We start from the raw sequence: 21,083 nt of genomic DNA on the forward strand, positions 1-21,083 counted from the left end.
CAGCCAGAGTGCTCCTTGGAGGCCAGGATGGCTAAACTTCGTCTCTCATACTTTGGACATATTGTCCGGAGGAAACAGTCGATGGAGAAGCATGTCATGCTGGGTAAGGTGGAGGGTCAAGAGAAAAAGAGGAAGACCTCTAACGAGATGGATTGACCAGGTGGCATCATTGATGGACTCAAGTATGGCAGCGATAGTGAGGTTGGCCCAGGATCAGACATTGTTTCGTTCTGCTATGCATGGGGTCGCTGTGAGTCGGTTCCGACTCGATGGCACCTGACAACAACAACAACAGGTATTTGTATTTCCAACCTTCTGAGGAAGTGCCATACTGTTCAACAGAGTGGTTCAACCATTTTACAATCCCACCAGCAATGTAGGTGCATCCCAGTCTCTCCACATCCTCGCCAGCATTTATTGTCCTCTACATTTTTGATCTTTGGTGTTATTGCTGGTGTGAGATGATATCTCATTGTTGTTTTGATTTGCCTCTCTCTAATGGCTAGTGATTATGAACATTTCTTCATGTTTGTTGGCTGCCCGGATCTCCTCCTTGGTGAATTGTCTGTTCATGTCCTGTTCTCATTTTAAATTGGGTTATTTGTCTTTTTTCTTGTAGAGCTCTTGTAGTTTCCTATATATGTTAAAAATTACTCCCTTCCAATAAACTTTTATTTAAATAAATAGACAATGGGCTAGATTTGCCCCCTGGGCCATAGGGTGCAAGTTTGGGAACAAGTACCATGCAGCCAGTACAGTGTTCTCTACAACATGTGTTTCTTTGACACAAATTAACCTATATGCAGTAAGTAAATAGAGCAGTGATAAGTTTGATGTGGAAATTGTGTTTATTCATAGGTGATTTTTCCTAGGCAAGGGGAGCTGGAATCGTGGGATTCAAATTCTATCAACAAGGGGTTGAGGGAACCTTTAGCTCAGCTGTTGCATATATAAATGGGGCTCTTTTCAGCTCTATTTTAAGAAAATTAAGAGAGCTTGCACTCAGGTGCCTTCTCTAGAAGTGTACCTCCCACTTTGTATGGTTCTCAACTTGTGACAAATTGCACACCGTCCTGTCCCCACTGGCTCAGAGATCCACTGTATCTGCATTGTGTCAGTATCTTTAACCTGACGTTTCTACTGTGATGTAGTTGGATATATGTTACTTCTGCCAAATTTTTTTTTATTTGTGCTCTGCTCACAAAGTCACATAGGCTTTGAGTCTGCCCAACTCCATAAAACCCATTATTATCAATGAGACATTTTACAGAATGTGTGGTTTTTCAAGAATGCATTTATTATATAGAAAAATGTTTATGGTACATTGTAAGGTTTGATAACTTTTCATCATATATTCACTAAATACCTAATAAACACCCACCTTGACTAGGCATTGTTTATGTATAAAGGATATATTTAGGCAGGCTGTATAATTGACTATCTAAATTACGACACTTTTGAGCGTGAAAGGAGGTGCTATTAATAATTTATGCTTGGACAACAAATACAAACTGGGCAGACTTATGGTTATTCTATTATAATGATGAGAAGATAGACAAAACGAATGAATAAGTAATTATAAAATGGATGTGCTCTAAAGAAAATAAGGTGTTTGAATAAAGTATAATCTAACCTGGTGTTGTGGTGTGGCACTGTGGTTTAATGCACCAGACTGCAAAGCCATTTGAACTTAAAGGTTGGTGATTCAACCTCACCAGCTGCTCCTTGGAAACCCTATACAGGGTCGCTGTGGGTCGGAACCTTGTCGGCATTTAGCAACAACAACAACAACAACCTGGTGTAGCGCTTGTAGGATAAAGCACTGAACTGCAAGGTCAGAGGTTCAAACGCACCAGCTGCCCCTTGGAAACCCTATACAGGGTCGTTATTAGTTGGAATCAATTTGAAGGCACTTAATAATATCAACAACAACTTTGGTTGTGGCGCTATGGGTTAATGCACTGGACTGCAAAGTCACTTTGACCCTTAAGGTCAGTGGTTCAAGCTCCACAGTCACTCCTTGGAAGCCCAATACATGGTTGCTATGGGTCGGGACCAACTCGATAGCACTTAACAACAACAGCAACAAGCTGCTAACCAAAGGTTAATAGTAGGGAGTCCACCAAGAGGTACATGGAAGAAAAGCATTGTGGTATCAAGCTCATAGAGTCAGAATCAACTCTAGGCATTTTTGTTTGTGTGATCTTGGAGAAGATGGGTGACTAAAGGCTTTTGGACATGTAAAACTTAAACTTACATGAAAATTGAGGAATTATCTATTTGAAAAGTGCAAGAGAGGTGTTCTAGACCAAGGGAACAACATACAAAGACCTTGAGATGAGAAGTAGCTTTATGTCTTAAGAAACAAAAATAAATGCCACTGAGGCTTAATCCTTGTTACTGAAGATGAAAATCGCATGCTATGAAGTTGGAGAGATAGGCAAGGGCTAGATCTGTGTTGAATTAGATTGCCGTAAGCCACATTTTGCTATTGAACACTGAGAATGTGGTTAATCTAAAATGATGTGCACTTTAAATGTAAAATACACACTGGATTTTGAAGACTTCTTGTTGTTAAGTGCTGACTCATAGCGACCCTGCATAGGGTTTCCAAGGAGCAGCTGGTAGGTTTTAACTGCCCACCTTGTAGTTAGCAGTTCAGTGCTTATCCTACAGTATCCCCAAAATAATAGAAAATAACATAATTAATAATTTTTCTATTAATAACATTGAAATGATACATTGGATTATTGGGTTAAATACAATGTGTTACAATTAATTTCACCTGTTTCTTTTTACCATTTTAATGTAATTTCTAGGAAAATTTAAATTACATGTTTATTTCTTTTGAATCATTGGGATAGATCATTTGAGGTTTTATATGCTCTGTTAAGGAGTTTAGTTTCTATTTCTAAAAATGTTGAACACTTCAATTGAACTGAATAGCTAAGTGGTTTTAAGCAAAGAAGTGACATCATCTGTTATTTCAAGAATCATACTCATTCTTCTTATGTCTTAGTAAGTTTGGTATTAATGGTTCCTTCCCTTTGGCAAAATAGAACAAAAACCTGAAGACATGTGTTTTCTTTGTCTAGTAGCCCCCAATGATTGATCCCATATTGATAAAATACTTGTTCTCTGTGGCTATTCTACCTCCCTATTTAAAATGACCTAAATCAGTGACCAGAGGGAGACTGTTATGTCATCATAACTTCTTGCTTATCATCTAGCTCTGCCAGCTAGGACCCCACATTAAGTCCATATTATAAATGACTCAGGTGAATGTAGTCTTTCAACTCTTCAGTCACGGCTTGTTGTTAAGTACCATCAAGTTGGTTCCAACTCATGGCGACCCTAAGTATGGTTTCTGAGGTTGTAAATCTTTGTGGAAGCAAAAAACCTCATCGTTCTCCCTTAGATCAGTTGGTCCGTTCCAACCACCAACCTTGTGTTTAGCAGTACACTGCTTATCCTACAGAGCCACAGGCTAGGTGCGTTTTTGTTTGTCCACAAGATGGTGCTATCTTCCATCTTAGCTATACTCAAAATTTGGATTTAGTGTTAGACATTCTAGAACTCAATGTCCAGCAATCTTTTTGTCATTCAGAAAGGAAATTTGATGGTTGGTTGGTGATGGTTATGTGCCATGGAGTCAAGCGACCCTGTATAGGGTGTCCGAGGCTGTAAATCTTTACGGAGCAGGAAGTCTTACCTTTCTCCTGTAGAGTGACTCTGGTAGATTCAAACTGCTGACCTTATAGTTAGCAGCCCAGCTCATAATTCACTATGACACAATTGGAACATTTCTAGCTCTGGTAGCGTAGTAGTTACTAATCGGGCTGCTAATCTTAACGGTCAGCAGTTCAAAACTACCAGCTGTTCCACGGGAGAAAGATGAGGCTTTCTGCTCCCATAAAGATTTATAGCCTTGGAAACCCCATGCAGGGTTGCTATGAGTCAGAACCGACTCCACGGCATATAACAACAACAGTGATATTATAAAACAGTCTCAAATAGATAAAATTTTATAGATATTAAAAATTCTGTACTTGTTGGTCTAATCCAATATCTCAGAGGTCAGTTAGTAGCAACCTATCTGTTTGCTGATGCATGAATTTTTGTGCTGGAAATCTGCTGCGGTTGTTAAAAAGGAAATTGGTATTTTGCCTACAAGTATTACAGTTGCCTCCATCCCTTCATCTAACTCCGTTCAAGCCTCGTTATACTTCTACTTTCTGATCATAAATTTAAAGGAAACCTAGGATTTCTGAGTACATCTTTTCTTGTTCCCATAGTCCCTCCCCTTAAAAAAAAATAGGTGAGCTAGTTGATGATTGCCCATGTGTTGTGTCATAAAAGAATTGGTTTTGATTTTTTTTCTTGTGCTTCAAGTAAGTCATTCTGCTCAGATGGGATTGAAGAAAGATCCATACAAGGAAGCTTCAAAAAGTTTCATGGAAAAATGGAATTTAAAGTTTGTAGAATTTTTCCTTGAAATTTTTTAAGCTCCCTCAAATACTATTGAACTCACCTCTTTTGGGGTGGTAAACTTACCATACTTCTTTAAAAGCACTGAAAATTAAGGATCTCGTATACCTGTATTTGGATAAAATTTGCCTTGGTTTTTCTTATTTTAATGTTTATAATTTGACTATCATTTTCAGGGGAAGGTGCTATCAACCTGGCTTTGGCTCAGAATCGAAATCAAGATGTGAGAATGAATGGACCTATGGGAGCTGGAAATTCTATTAGGATGGAAGCAGGATTTCCCATGGCAGGTGGTCCAGGTGAGAGCTCCCACTCAGTTGCATGCCATTTTACTAGTTTCATTTTGGGGTCTTTATTTGTACATGTAGATGAGTCCAGCTGTATAGGCAGGGTTCATATCATACCAACATCTCTGTTTACTGAATCAGAAAAGTAAGATATGAATTATTCTCAGAAGGTTAGGATCACAGCGCATAGAGCATATAGCCTTTGCAATCTTTTGGGAGCCTTCTTAAAGGTAGATGATCACTGAACTAAGCAGTAAACAGTTATTTAGTTTCTGTTGTATGTCCAGGCCTATGCTAAGTGTTAGAAATAAAAACAAATCACACATTTTCCACCCTAGGGATATTTATAATATAGGGGAAAATGTAGTTTTGTAACTTACCATCACTTTCTTTGGAAGCTGAGAATCTTTGACCTAAGAATTCTTGTATGCATATGTGGAATCTGCAGAAGTATGTGGGAGAAGCTGTCTAATTATGTATTTAAAATTTAAGAGCATCATATTTAAAATGCCTGCTTCCTTTTTAAAAAAAAAAATTCTTTTTATTGTGAAGTAAGTTAAGGTTTACAGATCATCAGTTTTACATTCAACAAATCATATATTTTGTTTCATCTCAATGATTGTAATCCTCTCAATGTAATAACATTTATCCTACTTCCTCCCTGTGTTTCTTATTTCCATTCGTCCTCCTTTCTCAACCTTCTGAATTTTGTCCTTAATTTTTTCCCTTTCTATCTTGAATGGTTGGTCATTCAAGTGTGCATACCTTGCTAGTGTTGTTGTCCCCTCTATATACCCATCTACTGCTTGGATGAAAATTGAGCCACAGGGTGAGTGAGATTAGTTCCAAACCTGAAGGATGATTAAGGACCCATAGTCTCAGGGTTCTTCCAATCTCATTCTGACCAGTAAGTGTAATCTTTTTTATAACTCTGAATTTTGTTCCATATTTTCTCCCACTTTATCTAGACCCTTCTAATGTGGTCCCTTCCAGAGCAATTGGGAGTAGCAACTGGACATCATCTAGTTCTTCTGGTCTCAGGGTTGTGGAGATTGAAGTTCACGTGTCCCATTAGTCCACTGGACTAATTGTTTCTAAGCATTTTTATCACTCTTCTTTCCTCCACATAGGGAAAGACCAGTAGTTGCCCCTTGGCCACTTAGGAGCTTTTAAAGATATCAGTCACTACTCACCAAAGTAGGATGTACAATAAAGTCTTTGGGGACTGTGTTATGCCACATGACTATGATGTCCCCCAAAACTATGGTCCTGAACCCCCAGGCCCAGCAACTTATTCCTTCAAAGTGTTTGGTAATGTTTAAGATGTTTTCATAATTTTGTCCCCCTGTATACTCTACCACATTCGTGGAGATGTTTGCAGCAAAGTACAAATATCCTCTGCCAAACCTTTATATAGTTTTCACTTTCTTTGGTTTAAAAAAATAAATATTTTATTGTGCTTTTAGAGAAAATTTACATAGCAAATTAGGTTCTCATTCAGTAATTTCTGTTTTATTTAATGACATTGGTTACACTTTTACAGTGTGTCTTTGTTTCCTTTACCTTCTCATCTCTAGTCTAGGATAAATGTTGACCATTAGGTCTCTTAAGGAGCCCTGGTGGCATTGTAGGATAAGCATTGAAATGCTAACTGCAAGGTCCGCAGTTCAAACCTACCATCTGCACGTGGGAGAAAGATGGGGCTTTCTACTTCCATAAAGTTTTGCAACCTATACCGGGTCTCTGTGAATCAGAATCAACTCGATGGCAGTGGATAGGTCTCACTTAGCTGATTGTTCAGAGGAGCACAGTACTCATGGATAATATTATTTATTTTATGAGATACTCTGTCTTTTAGTGGATAAGTGACCTCCAAGAGTGGTTTGTGTTCCAAGTTTAAAAGGTATCTCAGAGCAAGTCTCGAGGGTTCCTCTGGTCTCTACTAACCCAGTCATTCCAGCCTTTTTCATGAATTGGGGTTCTGTTCTACATTTTTTTTTCCATCTGTCCAGGACCATCTATTGTTTTCCTCCCTGGTCAGAACAGTCAATAGTGGTACCCAGGCACCATGTCATTTTACTGTCTCAAGGTAGGTGAGGCCACATCTTGTATAGACTACTAATCCTGTAGTTTATTTTCTTCTTTGACTCTTTGGTTTCCTTTTTCTCTTGTGCTTCAATGCACAGAGACTGATAGTTTTATCTTAGATGGCCACTTGTAAAGACCCTAGCTGCTACTCACCAAACTAGATGTAATACATTATGTTATGCCAGTTGACTGAGTTGTCCCTCCAAGACTATGGTTCTAAAACCTCAAATCCAGTAACCCAATCCTATAAGGTATTTGGTTATATCTAGGGAGTTTCCATAACTATGCCTCCTATGTATTTTACTTTGTATTTGGTTATATATGCAGCATACACAGACATGTGTATGCATTTGATTACAGAAACACCTAATGCATGTGCACTAGTATAACCTTTTCATCTAAAAGTGATATATCAATGACGTGTAGCCCCATACATTTTTTTTAAGCTTGTTATTACTAGCAGAATTATGTGTTTTGTAGCTTTTTACCAAAATTATCCCTTATTCTGAAATAAATAATGTCATCTTTTACCTTGGTCAGGTTGTGCTAACTTCACTTTTAATTGGTATTGCCTTCCCCATCACCAGAACTAACAAGTCCTTTTTAAATAACTCTAAAACTTTTTCTTCAGAGATTGAACTCACTCTGGAATAACTGAGTATTCAAATTAAATTGGCTTTCTCATTAAAAGCTGAGAAACTTGTGAAGCCCACCAGCCGCTCTTCAGAAACTCTATACAGGGTCACTGTATGAGTCAGAACCAACCCGATGGCACTTAACAACAATTTACTAATTGCAGGTGGTACTAGCATAAGGATGGACACCATAGACCAGTGGAACAAAGAATTTAGAAATAAACCCTTACATATATATAGTCTATCGATTTTTTTCCCCCCCAAATTTTGTTTTTTTTTTTGTTGAGAATATACACAGCAAAACCTGCACCAATTCATTTCAATTCAGTGACATTGATTACATTCTTCAAGTTGGGCAATCACTCTCACCCTCCTTTTCTGAGATGTTCCTTCTTCATTAATATAAATTTACTGCACTCTAGGGTTCCTGTCTAATCTTTTCATTTGCTTTTGTCAGCTTGATCCCATATTGTTGTTGTTGGATGCCATCGAGTTGGTTCCAACTCATAGCAACCCTGTATAGGGTTACCAAGTAGCTGCTGGTGGGTTTGAACTGCCAACTTTGTGTTTCGCAATCCCGTGCTGATCCTACATTGTCACCTTAGAAGTCCTTGATCCCATATAGATCTTTAAAGAGCGTAATGCTCAAGGCAGACATTTTTAAACTAGTTAAGCTAAACTATTTGGTTTTAAGATGACTTCAGAGAATATTTTTGTTTAAGGTTTACAGATTATCTCATGGAAATAATTTCAAGGGTTCATCCACCCTTCATGGCTCCAAAAATACTGGCATCTATGAGAATTTGAAATTTTATTCTGTATTCTTCCCCATTTGATCAGGTTTCTACTATGGAGTCTTTGATCAAAATGTTCACTAATGGTAACTGGGCACCATCCAGTTCTTCTGATCGCAAAGCAAAGGAGGCAATTGTTCATGGAGTCAGTTCCATATCCTCCTCCTATTCTTGACCATTCTTCCTCTGTTGCTCTATGTCAGGTGTGGGAAACCTTTTTTCTGTCAATATTTATAGTATCATTCATGGGCCATACAAAATTATCAACTTAAAAATTAAAAATAAGCTCACTCAAGACCTGGGGACTCCTGGGCCCTGGGACAGGGCTATGGCCACAGAGGACTAGAGTGGAGAGTGAAGCATCCAGTTGATATGTAGTGAGGGGAGATGCACAAGAACACCCATACTTGCAGAATAGTACCCGTTTGAACTGGCTACAATAGCTGGATGATCAGAACTCAACTAGAGGAAGAAAGAAGAGGAAAAAAGAGTAATCTGCTATAATTTGATGAACTTGACCTGTACTTATGGATAGAGTAGCTCAAATGAGGGAATGAATCTACAGCAAAGATCATTCCCACCCCCTTGCTACACATGGCCGATGGGGATGGGGCAACTTAGCCATTGGCTACCCAAAAGGGAGGGTGGCTACAAAGGCAAGAAGTAACTGGCTTACAAGCTTTCAAGAGGGAACCGAGTTTCAGAGGATGCAGGGGAAGGTAGACTCTCCACTGAGTGGTTTCCAACCTGTCTGGACCAGGCTGGTGAAAGGAGATATGGGGATAAGACTCTTGTGGTTTGACAGTGAATAATTGCTATCAGGACTGACTGTGAGAGTTTCCAATGTAAAGGTAGACATTGTGTATCTAAAGGAGGAAAGTGATTGATTTTGCAGTCTAGGAGCAGAGGACCCTGGGACCATCAAGGGAGAAAAGTGGAATGTGGGACCAACCAGCCCTTCCTTTTCTCTCTCTCATCTTGAGGTCAACAGGAATCTATGGAACATGGTAGAGCTCAGCCCCTATATTCATTACTGCCTTTCCCCTACTCCCACTCAAATGTAGACAGACCAACATGGTCACCAGCAAGCTTACATGCCTGCTCGTGTGTTCACTTTGAGTTCAGTTTTGGAGAGGGGCTTGTCCTGAAGGGACTTAATTCCTTGCTTATATGACTCTCTGGTGAACAGCTTGAATGCTTTTAGAAAATAGCCAAACAGACTGCCATTTGTGTTTTTGTTTTTTCTTGCTGGTCATTCTCTCAAGAAGTATTTTTTGTTTCTCCCGAACTTGCCTAGTAAAATAGAAGCCTATTTCAGTGAGCAAATTCTAGAACCCCTTTAAGGTATTTCAGTCAGTTATAGGCTGAAGACGGGTTTACAAGCTTTCTATAATCATGTTTCCGGATATTCCTTTGTATCCCACTTAAGTGTCTATTTTACAATAGGCATCTGCTCTTTTTGTTGTTGTTATAAATGTATCTATCACACAACTTTTGCCAGTTCAACTTTTTATGGATTTACAACTTATTGACAGCAGTTACAGTAATCAGTTGTGAAACCCTATCTATAATCAATGTGGTTTTTTGTCACTGTTAATCCTCTTTTTCTCCCTCCTTCCCATCTCTGGTAACTAACTACTAATAAATTTTGGTCTATATCCATTTGCCGCTGCTTCTCTTTCTGTATAAATGAGATCATATAATGTTTCTCCTTTTAACCTGTTTTGCTCAGTATAATGTCTTCAGGCTCCATCCAATTATTGTTGTTGTTAAGTGCCATCGAGTTGATTCCGACCCACAGTGACCCTGTATAGGGTTTCCAAGGAGCAGCTGGTGAGCTTGAACCACTGACCTTGCAGTTCAAATGACTTTGACACATTAACCCACAGCACTACACCAGGACTCCATCCTCATTGCAGCACTATGCACAGTAGCCAAAAGGTGAAAACAACCTAAATGGTCATCAACAGATGAATGGCGAAACAAAATGTGATATAGACATAAAATACCAGATTACATCTCAATATAAAGAAAACAAAAATCCTCACCACTGGACCAATAAACAACATTCTTATCAATGGAGAAAAGATTGAAATTGTCAAGGATTTCATTCTTCTTGAATCAACTATCAACACTCATGGAAGCAGTAGTCAAATCAAAGGACATATTTCATTATGCAAATCTGCTGCACAAGACCTTTTTAAAGTGTTGAAGAGCAAAGATGTCAGCTTGAGCACTAGGTGTGCCTGACCCAAGCCATGGTAACCTCAGATGCATGCGAAAACTGGACAGTGAATAAGGAAGACTGTAGAAGAATTGATGCTTTTGAAAAAGTTATGGTGTTGGAGGAGAATATTGATCCGTTTTGGAAGAAGTGCAGCCAGAGTGCTCCTTGGAGGCCAAGATGGCCAAACTTCGTCTCTCATACTTCGGACATATTGTCAGGAAGGACCAGTCACTGGAGAAGGATACCATGTTTGGTAAGGTGGAGGGGTCAGAGAAAAAGAGGAAGACCCCCAATGAGATGGATTGGCCAAGTAGCAGCATCGATGGACTCAAGCGTGGCAACAGTAGTGAGGTTGGCCCAGGATCCGGCAGTGTTTCGTTCTGCTGTGCATAAGGTCACTATGGGTCAGTACCAACTCGATGGTACCTAACAACAACAACAACTCAGCCAGTACTACAATTCATATTGTAGCATGCATCAAAACCTCATTTCTCTTACTGACTGAGTAGTATGGTATCTGTTGATGACCATAGTGACCATGTATAGGAGTATCCAAGGATCAGCTGGTAGGGTTGAGCTGTCTACCTTTCAGTTAGCAGTGCAGTGCTTATCCTTCAGAGCCATGCTAAGACTCCTCCCAACACTGGGTAGAGTTCCAATTTTCCCACATCCTTGTCAACATTAGGTATTTTCTGTTTTCTTTACCTTAGCCATCCTAGTGGGAATGAAATATTTTCTCATTGTGGTATTGATAAGCATCTGTTTGATGGTTGATGACAGTGAGCATTACTTTTCATGTTTTTGGTGGGCATTTGAATGTTCATTTAAGTGAAATATCTATTCAGGCCCTTTGCCCATTTTATGTTTGGTTTATTTGTGTTTTCCTTAAGTTGTCAAAGTTATATTATTGGATATATGGTTTCCAAAGATAATCTTCCGTTTGGTAGTTAGTCTTTTCATGTTTTTGGTAAAGTCTTTTCTTAAAATCTGCTTGACTTCCATGCCATTTGGAAGTTTATCTTCAGTATCCCCTTGTTTTGCTTTGTAGTTGGCTTCATTATACGTTGATATCTCTGGTGCCCTATTTTCAGTCTTGTAGGTTTGTTTTACTGTAAATACTTCTTTATCTGGATTGATTTCTGGGCAGTGTTGTTATGTATGGTAATCTCAGGGTTTTGTCTGCTGTTGTTGTCAGTCCAAGGAACACCCTTTAGCATTTCTTGTAAAGTTGATCTCTTGTTGTTAATGTACCATGAGGTTGTGACTCATAGCGACCCTTTATAGCATTTCTGAGGAGCAGCTGGTGAGCTTGAACCACCGACCCTACATTTCAAACCAACCTTGCAGTCCAGTGCTTATCCTACAGTGCCACACCAGGACTCCACAGTTGGTCCAAAATTCCTTTAATTTCTGTTAATCAGGAAATATGTATCTGAGGGACAGCTTTGCTGGGCATATGATTCTTGGCTGGCAATCTTTTTCTTCCAGATTTTTTGTGTATGTCTTTCATTGTCTTCTTGCCTGCATGATTTCTGCTAAGAAATCAAAGCTTAGTCTTATTGGTTCACTGTATGATTATGATATAGCTTGGTGATTTTCTTTTAGTGTCTGTCCTGTTTTTGGTCCATTCAGCATTTTGTATACTTATCTTCTTGTCTTTCATGATGTTAGGGAAGTTTTCTTCCAACAGTTCTTCGACAGCTTTTTCTGTGCTTCTCTCTTTCTGGAATTCCAGTTACCCGTAAGTTATTCCTCTTCATGGTGTTCTACAAAACTCTTAGGCTTTCTTTGGATCTTTTCATTCTTTTTTCTGATTGTTTAGCATACTAGTATTAAGAGACGTGTCCTTAAGCTCACTAATTTTGGATTCCAATGTTTTGCATTTACTCCTTTGCCCATTTCTGATATCTTAGTATTAATAATCTGGATTTCTAATTGCAGGTTTTGTATTGTTCCAAAATTTGCATTTATTTTGTCTGTCTGTTCTTGTAGTGTGTTCCTGAATTTTTCAAAGTTTTTATTGTGTTCTGCTTTCCTCTTTCTATCAATCTTTTGAAAATATCTAATCTATCATTTTTCTAACTATATTCTTTTTCAGTTAGTTCCATTCCCTTTTCTTCCTCAGGATCATATTCTGGCTCTGCATCTTGGTCATTTATTTGAGCCATTCTCTCTTGTTTCTTTGTGTGAGCTAAAATTGTCTGTCGTCTCCAGGTGTTGTCATATTTGTGAAAACAAACAGTGCATTTCTTGGACCCAGAGGGGAGAGATATCTGGAGGGCTCCTGCAGTTCAAGGAGCTCGTGAGGTGGTTGTGGGAGGGATGTGACAGTAGAGTTCTTAGCCCTAGATGGAGTTCCTATTGGCCTCAGTGTTATCTATGTTCAGAGCAGTCAATCCAGAAGTAATTCCTGGGAGCCTTTGATGAAGCTGGTTTCAGTATCTGTTAGGACCACAGGAAAGCTGGGGGCAATGTGACTGGGTAAACTCGGTCTGGTGGCTCTGTCGGTTTTGCAGGTCTGGAGCTGAACCTACCTGAGTCCAGTCACCAAAGCAGCCCAACTTGCCCTCATCTCACACTGGCATGGCTCCAGCCATGCAGCTCCAAACTCCCAGAGAGCAAGGTTTGTGTTTAGGATGGAAGAGGGTGGGAGCTGGCCACACTTCTGATGACCTAGAGAGCATGGTGAAGAAGAAGAAATTGCACTTTTTCTGTTGCCCATGTGAATCTGCTCTGCCAGTTCTCCCTCTGCTGCCAAAGCTGCTCACAAGATAGTCGAGCCGCATTTGGCCAGCTGTTCACCAGTCAGTCTTCTCTCACCATCCCTGCTCAGTCTCTCCTCACAGCAAGTTCTCTATCCACCTCTCTAACCTTTCTTCTGCAGTTCAGGTTGCCAGAAGTTTCATCTGTATCTGTTTTATTTTGTCTCTCATGTCTTTGTTTTAGAGGGTCTATGTACTGCGTCGGCCTAGTCTGCTTTTTGCCAGAAGACCTTGGTAAAGTCTTTTGAAGAACAAAAGTTTTCAATTTTTATGAGGTCCCATTATTGTCAATTGATTTTTTACAATAGTGCCAAGACTGTTCAATGGGGAAAGGATAGTCTTTTTAGCAAATGATACAGGGGAAATTAGATATCCACATGGATAACATGCAAAATAATAAAGGTGGACTCTTAGCTTACAAGCCATAAAATTCAACTCAAAATAGATTAGAGACCTAAATTTAAGAAGTAAAACTATAAAATTCCTAGAAGAAAACACAAGGGGAAAAATTTAATGACCTTGGAAATAACAGTGAGTCTTTGACACCAATAGCTCAGGCAATTATAGAAAAAATGAATAACTTAGACTTAATAGATATTTAAAACTGGACACTGTCCAGAGAGTGAAAAGAAAGCCCACAGGATTGTAATCATGGCAATGAAACGCTATACGATAGAATGAATGTAAAACTAATGTTCTCCCATGTAAACTATCACATAATTCACAATAAAACATTAAAAAAGAAAACCCACAGAATGGGAGAAAATATTTGCAAATCATGTATCTGCTAAGATGTTAATATCCAGAATATACATGAATAAGTTAGAAAATATTGGTACTAGATACAGTTATTGGTCTCAGCATGTATAAATGAAAAAAGAGGAATAAGAATTGTAGAGGCTTGGAGTCAGTCCAACAGACAAATGGAATATGTGAACACCAATCTCCATGACTCTAAAACCAGAAGAACTAGATGGTGTCTGCCTACCATTACCAACTGCTCTACTGCTCTGAAAGGGATCACATTAGAAGGTCCCAGATAAAGTGGCAGAATATGTGGAACAAAACCCAAAATTATAAATAAATTTTAAAAAAGATTAGATTTATTGTTTGGAAAGTAACTACAGGAAACCTGCAGCTATATCCCTTAATGACCCTTCATGTCTGGAACAAAACTCACCTTCATGACCCAACTCTCAGCCAAGCAGTGGCTAGGTATATAGGGGGGACACCACTAATAAGGTATGCTCACTACGAATGGTACTGGGATCGTCTGTTCCATTTCAGAATTCTACCCAGATATGTTGTTAAGTCAATTCCAACTCATAGTAACCCTGTATAGCGTTTCCAAGGAGTGGCTGGTGGGTTTGAACTGCCACCTTGCTGTTCAGACCAACTTTGTGGTTCAGTGCTTATCCTAGAGTACCACACCAGGACCTGTAAAAAATTTAATTAAAAATCTGTCCCACTATCCATCAATTTATATTATTCATAGGCCCAAATGGTTTTATAGGTGAATTTTACTAAACATTTAAAGAGCATGTATGTATATATAGATCCTTCACTTCATCAAAAAAGAAGAAAGATATTTTCTAATTCATTTTTATGTTTATGTTATTTTTGATGCTGAAATCAAAGGACAGGAAGGAAGATAATTATAGGCGAGTCTCACTTAATGCTCAGATATGTCAAATCCTAAAAAGTGTTAACAGTATTGGAAATTAGAAAGCTATAACACATGAACAGTTCTCAAACTACTAGTTGAAGTATAAATTGATATAACCACTTTTGGAAGGAGGCCTGGTATAGTTCATTGGTTAAGTGCGGCTAACACAGATGTTGGTAGTTCACATCCACCCATTGACTCTGCAGGAGAAAACTTGGTGTTCTGTTTCCATAAAGATTACAGCCTGGAAAACCCTATGAGGCAGTTCTCCTCTTAGCAACCTGGGGTCACTGTGAGTCCAAGTGGACTTGACAGTACAGAACAGCAGCAACTACTTTCATAAGCAATTTGTCATTATCTACTAAAATTGAAGATATTTATACTTTCAAGGGAATTCCTAGATGGTGCAGAGTTAACACTTGGTTGCTAACTGACAAGTTACCAGTTCAAGTCTACCCAGAGTAGCCTCAGAAGAAAGATCAGTGGTCTACTTCTGAAACATTAAATAGCCTAGAGAGAGACCACAGTTTTGTTCTGATGCACTTCAAATCACCGTGAGTTGTAATTGACTTGGCAGCAATTAACAAAAGCCTTAGCAATTCTAAGTATATAGTCTAAGGGTACTTTTTCACACATATGTTCTTAAGAATACATGAAAATTCATGAGACTGTAAAACTGCAAGAGGAAAAGGTTAGTGGAGAAAAACATATTATTTATCAGCAGGAATATGGATGTCTGGTTCCATATAATGTCATACTTTTATAGCAGTCAGTAGACCTGGTGTGGCACTGTACAATAAGCACCAGACTGCTAACCTGAAGGTCAGTGGTTCAAACCCTCCAGCTGCTCCTTAGAAATCCTGTACAGGGATGTTATGAGTCAGAACTGATTTGTTGGCACATAACAGCATAACAGCGTCAGATTGTAAAGTTGCTTGAACTGCAAGGATGGTGGTTCACGCTCACCAGCTCTCCTTGGAAACCCTATAAAGGGTCGCTATGGGTTGGAATGGAGCTCTGGTAACGTAGAGGTTACGAATCGGGCTGCGAACCTTAAGGTCAGCGGTTCGAAACTACCAGCCGCTCCGCGGGAGAAAGATGAGGCTTTCTACTCCCGTAAAGATTTACACCCTCGGAAACGCTGTACAGGGTCGCTATGGGTCGGAACCGACTCGACGGCACTTAACAACAACAACAATGGGTTGGAATGGACTCAACGGCACTTAACAACAACAGCAACAACAATGGTAACAGTCAAGATGAATGAACTAGAGCCAAGTGAAGAAGAAAATTGAATATATATAGTATGGTGCCAATTATACAAGGATTAGAAGTTTACAAAAAATGCTCTGATGTTTACCTACATAAATAGAATAGGTAATGTTAACCCAATTATAAGGTAAGTGGGAAGGAATGAAATAGGATTGGGAAGGCGTGGGGGTTTTCTACTTTATCTATATATGTGCATATTTGAAAGAGAGAAAGACAAAATATTTAGATTTAGACAATTTGAATGATGGATGCAAGCAGACATTTTCCATACCTTTTGACATTCTTGGAATATCTTTTTAAAAGATTGTGCCAAGTCCAATACCCTACTCTAGGACTTTTTTTCCCCCCTAGGATTAATAAGGATGACCAGCCCTGCCACTGTTATGATACCCCCGGGTGGAAGCATGTCATCTTCCATGATGGCACCAGGCCCCAATCCAGAGCTGCAGCCCAGGACTCCTCGCCCTGCTTCTCAAACAGGTAATGACCTCCAATGTTTGAGGACTGAAGAGGCTGCAACTCCCTACAGGGACTATTACAAAATTCAGCTGCCTGTGGTGCCAAATTCTTAACTGTCCTACTCGAATGCCACCATATTTTTACTTATTTTAACAAAATCTTCCCTGATTTCTTCGAACTAAAAGTCATCGTTTCTTTCTCTGAAATTCTCAGTTATACTTCCAACATTCCCCAAAGTCTGTGCTTGTCATATTTATCCTGCAAAATACTCCATGATAGAGAATTCTGTAGGCTAGCCTGTTGGAGAAATGCAGCATACTTTGCCCTCCCTTCTGGACACTCTGGATAAACACATTGGAATCACTGAAAATACTACAGTGACGAAACCTGTTTAAGGTTGTTAGGTCCAGTGTTTTCCAAAAATGGTTGATTATAGTTTTTTGTTTTGTTTTGTATTTCTTAAAACACTAATTAGCATGGTTCCTCAGATTATGCCTTAGAAAATACCATTCTACATTTTATGATTGGCTTTCATATCCACGGTTATGCTTTAAGCTCTTCTTAGCCACAGTTCATCTTTCAAAGCAATCTTGGCACATTGCTTTGCACATAGAAGGTGCTCATGTTTTGCTAAATGTACCATAAGCTTTTGGGTTCCCAGGGCTGCTATCAGTCAAAATTGACTCAATGGTGTAGGGTTTTTTGGTTTGGGTGGTACAACAGTTAAACACTTGGCTGATAATCAAAAGGTTGACTGTAAACATCCACCCAGAGACTCCATGGGAAAAAGACCTGACAATCTACTCCCATAAAGATTATAGACTAGAAAATTCTGTGGGCAGTTCTAGTTTGTCACATGGAGTTGCTAAGAGTTGAATCAACTCAACAGCACCTAACAGTAACAACAACCAGCAGGTTTTATTCATATTTGCAGATGATCTAGGCTCTAAGTTGCAATAGGCTAATTATTGTTTTGTTGACTATCTTTATAATACAGATGCAATGGATCCACTCCTCTCTGGCCTCCATGTACAGCAGCAAAGTCATCCCTCAGGATCTTTAGCTCCTCCACACCACCCAATGCAGTCTGTTCCTGTGAACAGACAAATGAACCCTGCCAGTTTTCCTCAACTGCAGCAACAGCAGCAGCAGCAGCAGCAGCAGCAACAACAGCAGCAGCAGTTGCAGGCCAGACCCCCACAGCAACATCAACAGCAGCCACCACAGGGAATTCGACCCCAATTTACTGCTCCATCTCAGGTGCCTGTTCCTCCAGGCTGGAACCAGCTGCCTTCTGGAGCCCTTCAGCCTCCTCCAGCCCAGGGGTCTCTGGGCACAATGACTGCAAACCAAGGGTGGAAGAAGGCTCCTCTGCCTGGCCCAATGCAACAGCAACTCCAGGCAAGACCATCCTTAGCCACGTTACAGACACCTTCCCACCCTCCCCCTCCATACCCCTTTGGCAGCCAGCAAGCCTCACAAGCCCATACAAACTTTCCTCAGATGAGCAACCCAGGCCAGTTCACAGCTCCTCAGATGAAGAACTTGCAGGGAGGGCCCTCCAGGGTCCCGACCCCCCTTCAGCAGCCCCACCTCACCAACAAGTCTCCTGCCTCTTCACCCTCCTCCTTCCAGCAGGGATCTCCTGCATCCTCCCCAACGGTTAACCAAACTCAGCAGCAGATGGGACCAAGGCCACCTCAAAATAACCCACTTCCCCAGGGATTTCAGCAGCCTGTCAGTTCTCCAGGTCGGAATCCTATGGTTCAACAGGGAAGTGTACCACCTAACTTCATGGTGATGCAGCAACCGCCAAACCAGGGGCCACAGAGTTTACATCCAGGCCTAGGAGGTGAGCAACACTGAAGCTGTTTGTGTTGGTAAATTTGCAGGAGATAGAGCTGGTAGAACTTCAAGTTAATGGAGGGGAGTGAAATAAGGATATAATCATTTGGCTTTGTGGATGTGCTGCTGATACTTGTATACGGTAGTTAACTACATTGTACAGCATCTTACTAGTAAAATTTAAGCTAGCCCTTTGGATAAAAAGACAGGTGAAATTTAATATACAGATATCTTTTTAGTTTCCTAAATTATTTTTGCTTGATCTTATATTAGTGAATTTAAATGTCTATGAGAAACTTGCATTTTATTAAAAACTTAAACTGCTCAGCTGTTGAAAAAATTAAGATGATGCAGTAGAGCACAAAGGAAAGCTAAGTGCAGGGTCTTATTGGGAAAAAGACCCTTTTAGTTATCAAGTTTTATTATCCTTGTTAGTAAACTAGTAAGCATGATATTTGTTAAATTTGGTTAAAGTATTAAAGGGGAATAAGTTCAGAAATCATTAGACTTTTATAGTTTATAATGCCAATGCCTGCTCCTTAGAGAGGGAATTCCACCAGTTATACCTAAAGGAGATTTATTTATTTATTTTGTAAGGTACCTCTTGTATGAAGAAAAAGCAATGGAGCTTAATGTGTGAGAGGTAAAACAATTAAAGTAAAACTTATCCATCTCCATGTTTATTATTTATTCTTGTTAATCATTGAGCTAGTGCACATGGATGTGCTTGGAGCTTTTCTGTAGAGAATATAAAGTCTCAGTAATACTGTCATCTGATAAACATACCCCCACCAAAAGACACCCATTGCCTACTCAGAAAAAATTCTTGCATCTCTAATACAACATAGCAAAGACATGTTCCCATGGTTTCTGATGAAATTAAGTTGCTCGTCAGTCTTTCACTCTCTTGTACTTAATTTTGCTGACATGCAGGTGCTAATATTTGAATCCTAAGAAGTATTTAGAAAAAACAAGTATGTTTCAGCTCCACACTTCACTGTTCTGGGCATCTTGCCCTGGATCAGTTTAAGCTGGGTAGTCCCTCCTACAGATGTGATTACTGATTTAATTACAATGGAAACATGCAAATGGGGACCTGTCACTGCTAAAGAAAGACAAATGCATATTTGTCTATAAAGCGTGTTTTTCGGGACATTGAAAATTTACCCTAAAGAAAAAAAAAGTAAATGGACTATTACCAGAAAGTTTTCAGTGAGTTTTAGGTCTTTATGCTTTCATAGAGCAGATGATGTGCTCACCTAGGTGATCTGGCCACAGCTAGGCCTATGCTACAAACCATAGTGGGTCTGAGGTTCTCCTTGTGACAAATTGGTTTTCTAAAATTCGATGTTCCTATAAAACAAAATAATTCATTAATAAGATTTTATTAGAGTATGGTTTTGGCACCATAGCTGTCAGAATCTCAGAAAACCCTAAGAGGGATGGCATAACAATAAATTTAATATAGCCTCACCTTGAAGCGCCTATGAACTGTTTCTAATCTCCTGTCTATTCCAAAGAGATAAATGCAACATTGTAGGGTGGGGGGATTTTCTGCAGAGGAAATGGTCATCTTTTTCCTTCAGAGGAAAATAAATCACTTACCATTAATATCATGATGGACGCAGCTCTTTGATTAGATGTCTGAATATGAGAGAATTGAATGTGTTCCTTTGGTGGCTGTGTTAAAATGTGTAAAGTTTTGGGGTCCATTATATCACAGAGAAAAGTGAGCCCTCAAACCTTGCTGTGGCATGGCCTCAGATCACATTTAGGGAGCAGATTGCCATTGTTTCCTTGGCATGTTCTAAGTATAAATTTTTTAGTATTTCTTTTTCATTTTGACAATGCTCATGTAAGAGATTGTGTTGATTTTTTTAACCATCTTTCCCAACCTTATTATTAAAGATCCTACCAGTGTGACAGAAAGAGCTAAGCCAGTGGAGACTTCATGCAGCTCATCCTTCCTTATTCATTCCACATCTAAGCAAGAGTATAAATTTGCTAGGTAACTGCCTTACTCATTGTTTTCTATTAAGGAATGCCTAAACGCCTCCCACCTGGCTTCTCAGCAGGACAGGCCAATCCGAACTTTATGCAAGGTCAGGTGCCTTCGACTGCAGCAACCACCCCTGGGAATTCAGGCACCCCTCAGCTGCAAGCAAATCAAAATGTCCAGCATGCAGGTTTGTCTTCTCCCATTTATTCAACAAGCATTTATTAATCATCATGTGGTAGTTAGGTGGCAGGGATATATATATAGATTGTTGTTGTTAAGAGTTGGTCTGACTCATAGCGACCCACTATAGGGTTTCTGAAAAGCAGTTGCTGGTGGTTTGAACCACCAATCTTGGGGCTAGTAGTCTAGTCCTTATCCTGCAGCACCACACCAAGACTCCATGTACAGATTGTTGGTGTTTAAGTGCCATTGAGCTGAATCCGACTCATAGCGACCCTGTGTAGGGTTTCCGAGTAGCAAGTCCCCCTAATTTCAAATACATAAATAATTATTCTTTCAAGAAATAACTGATATAGAAAATAGGTAAGATGTCCCAGGAAC

At 39.6% G+C, this 21,083-nt stretch overlaps 1 protein-coding gene across 3 annotated transcripts in view; it reads left to right on the plus strand.

The window, feature by feature from the left end:
• NCOA6 (nuclear receptor coactivator 6) overlaps positions 1-21,083 on the plus strand; it is a 108,030-nt gene that overhangs the window by 17,501 nt on the left and 69,446 nt on the right. For all 3 annotated transcript variants that reach the window (XM_006876875.1, XM_006876874.1, XM_006876876.1), the window contains exons 4-7: positions 4,665-4,787; positions 16,571-16,699; positions 17,676-18,530; positions 20,563-20,709. In XM_006876875.1, coding sequence (XP_006876937.1) covers positions 4,665-4,787; positions 16,571-16,699; positions 17,676-18,530; positions 20,563-20,709 — 1,254 coding nt within the window. The remainder of the gene's footprint in view (positions 1-4,664; positions 4,788-16,570; positions 16,700-17,675; positions 18,531-20,562; positions 20,710-21,083) is intronic.

Source organism: Chrysochloris asiatica, unplaced genomic scaffold (genome assembly GCF_000296735.1).
Source record: "Chrysochloris asiatica unplaced genomic scaffold, ChrAsi1.0 scaffold00423, whole genome shotgun sequence".
Classification (NCBI taxonomy): Eukaryota; Metazoa; Chordata; class Mammalia; order Afrosoricida; family Chrysochloridae; genus Chrysochloris; species Chrysochloris asiatica.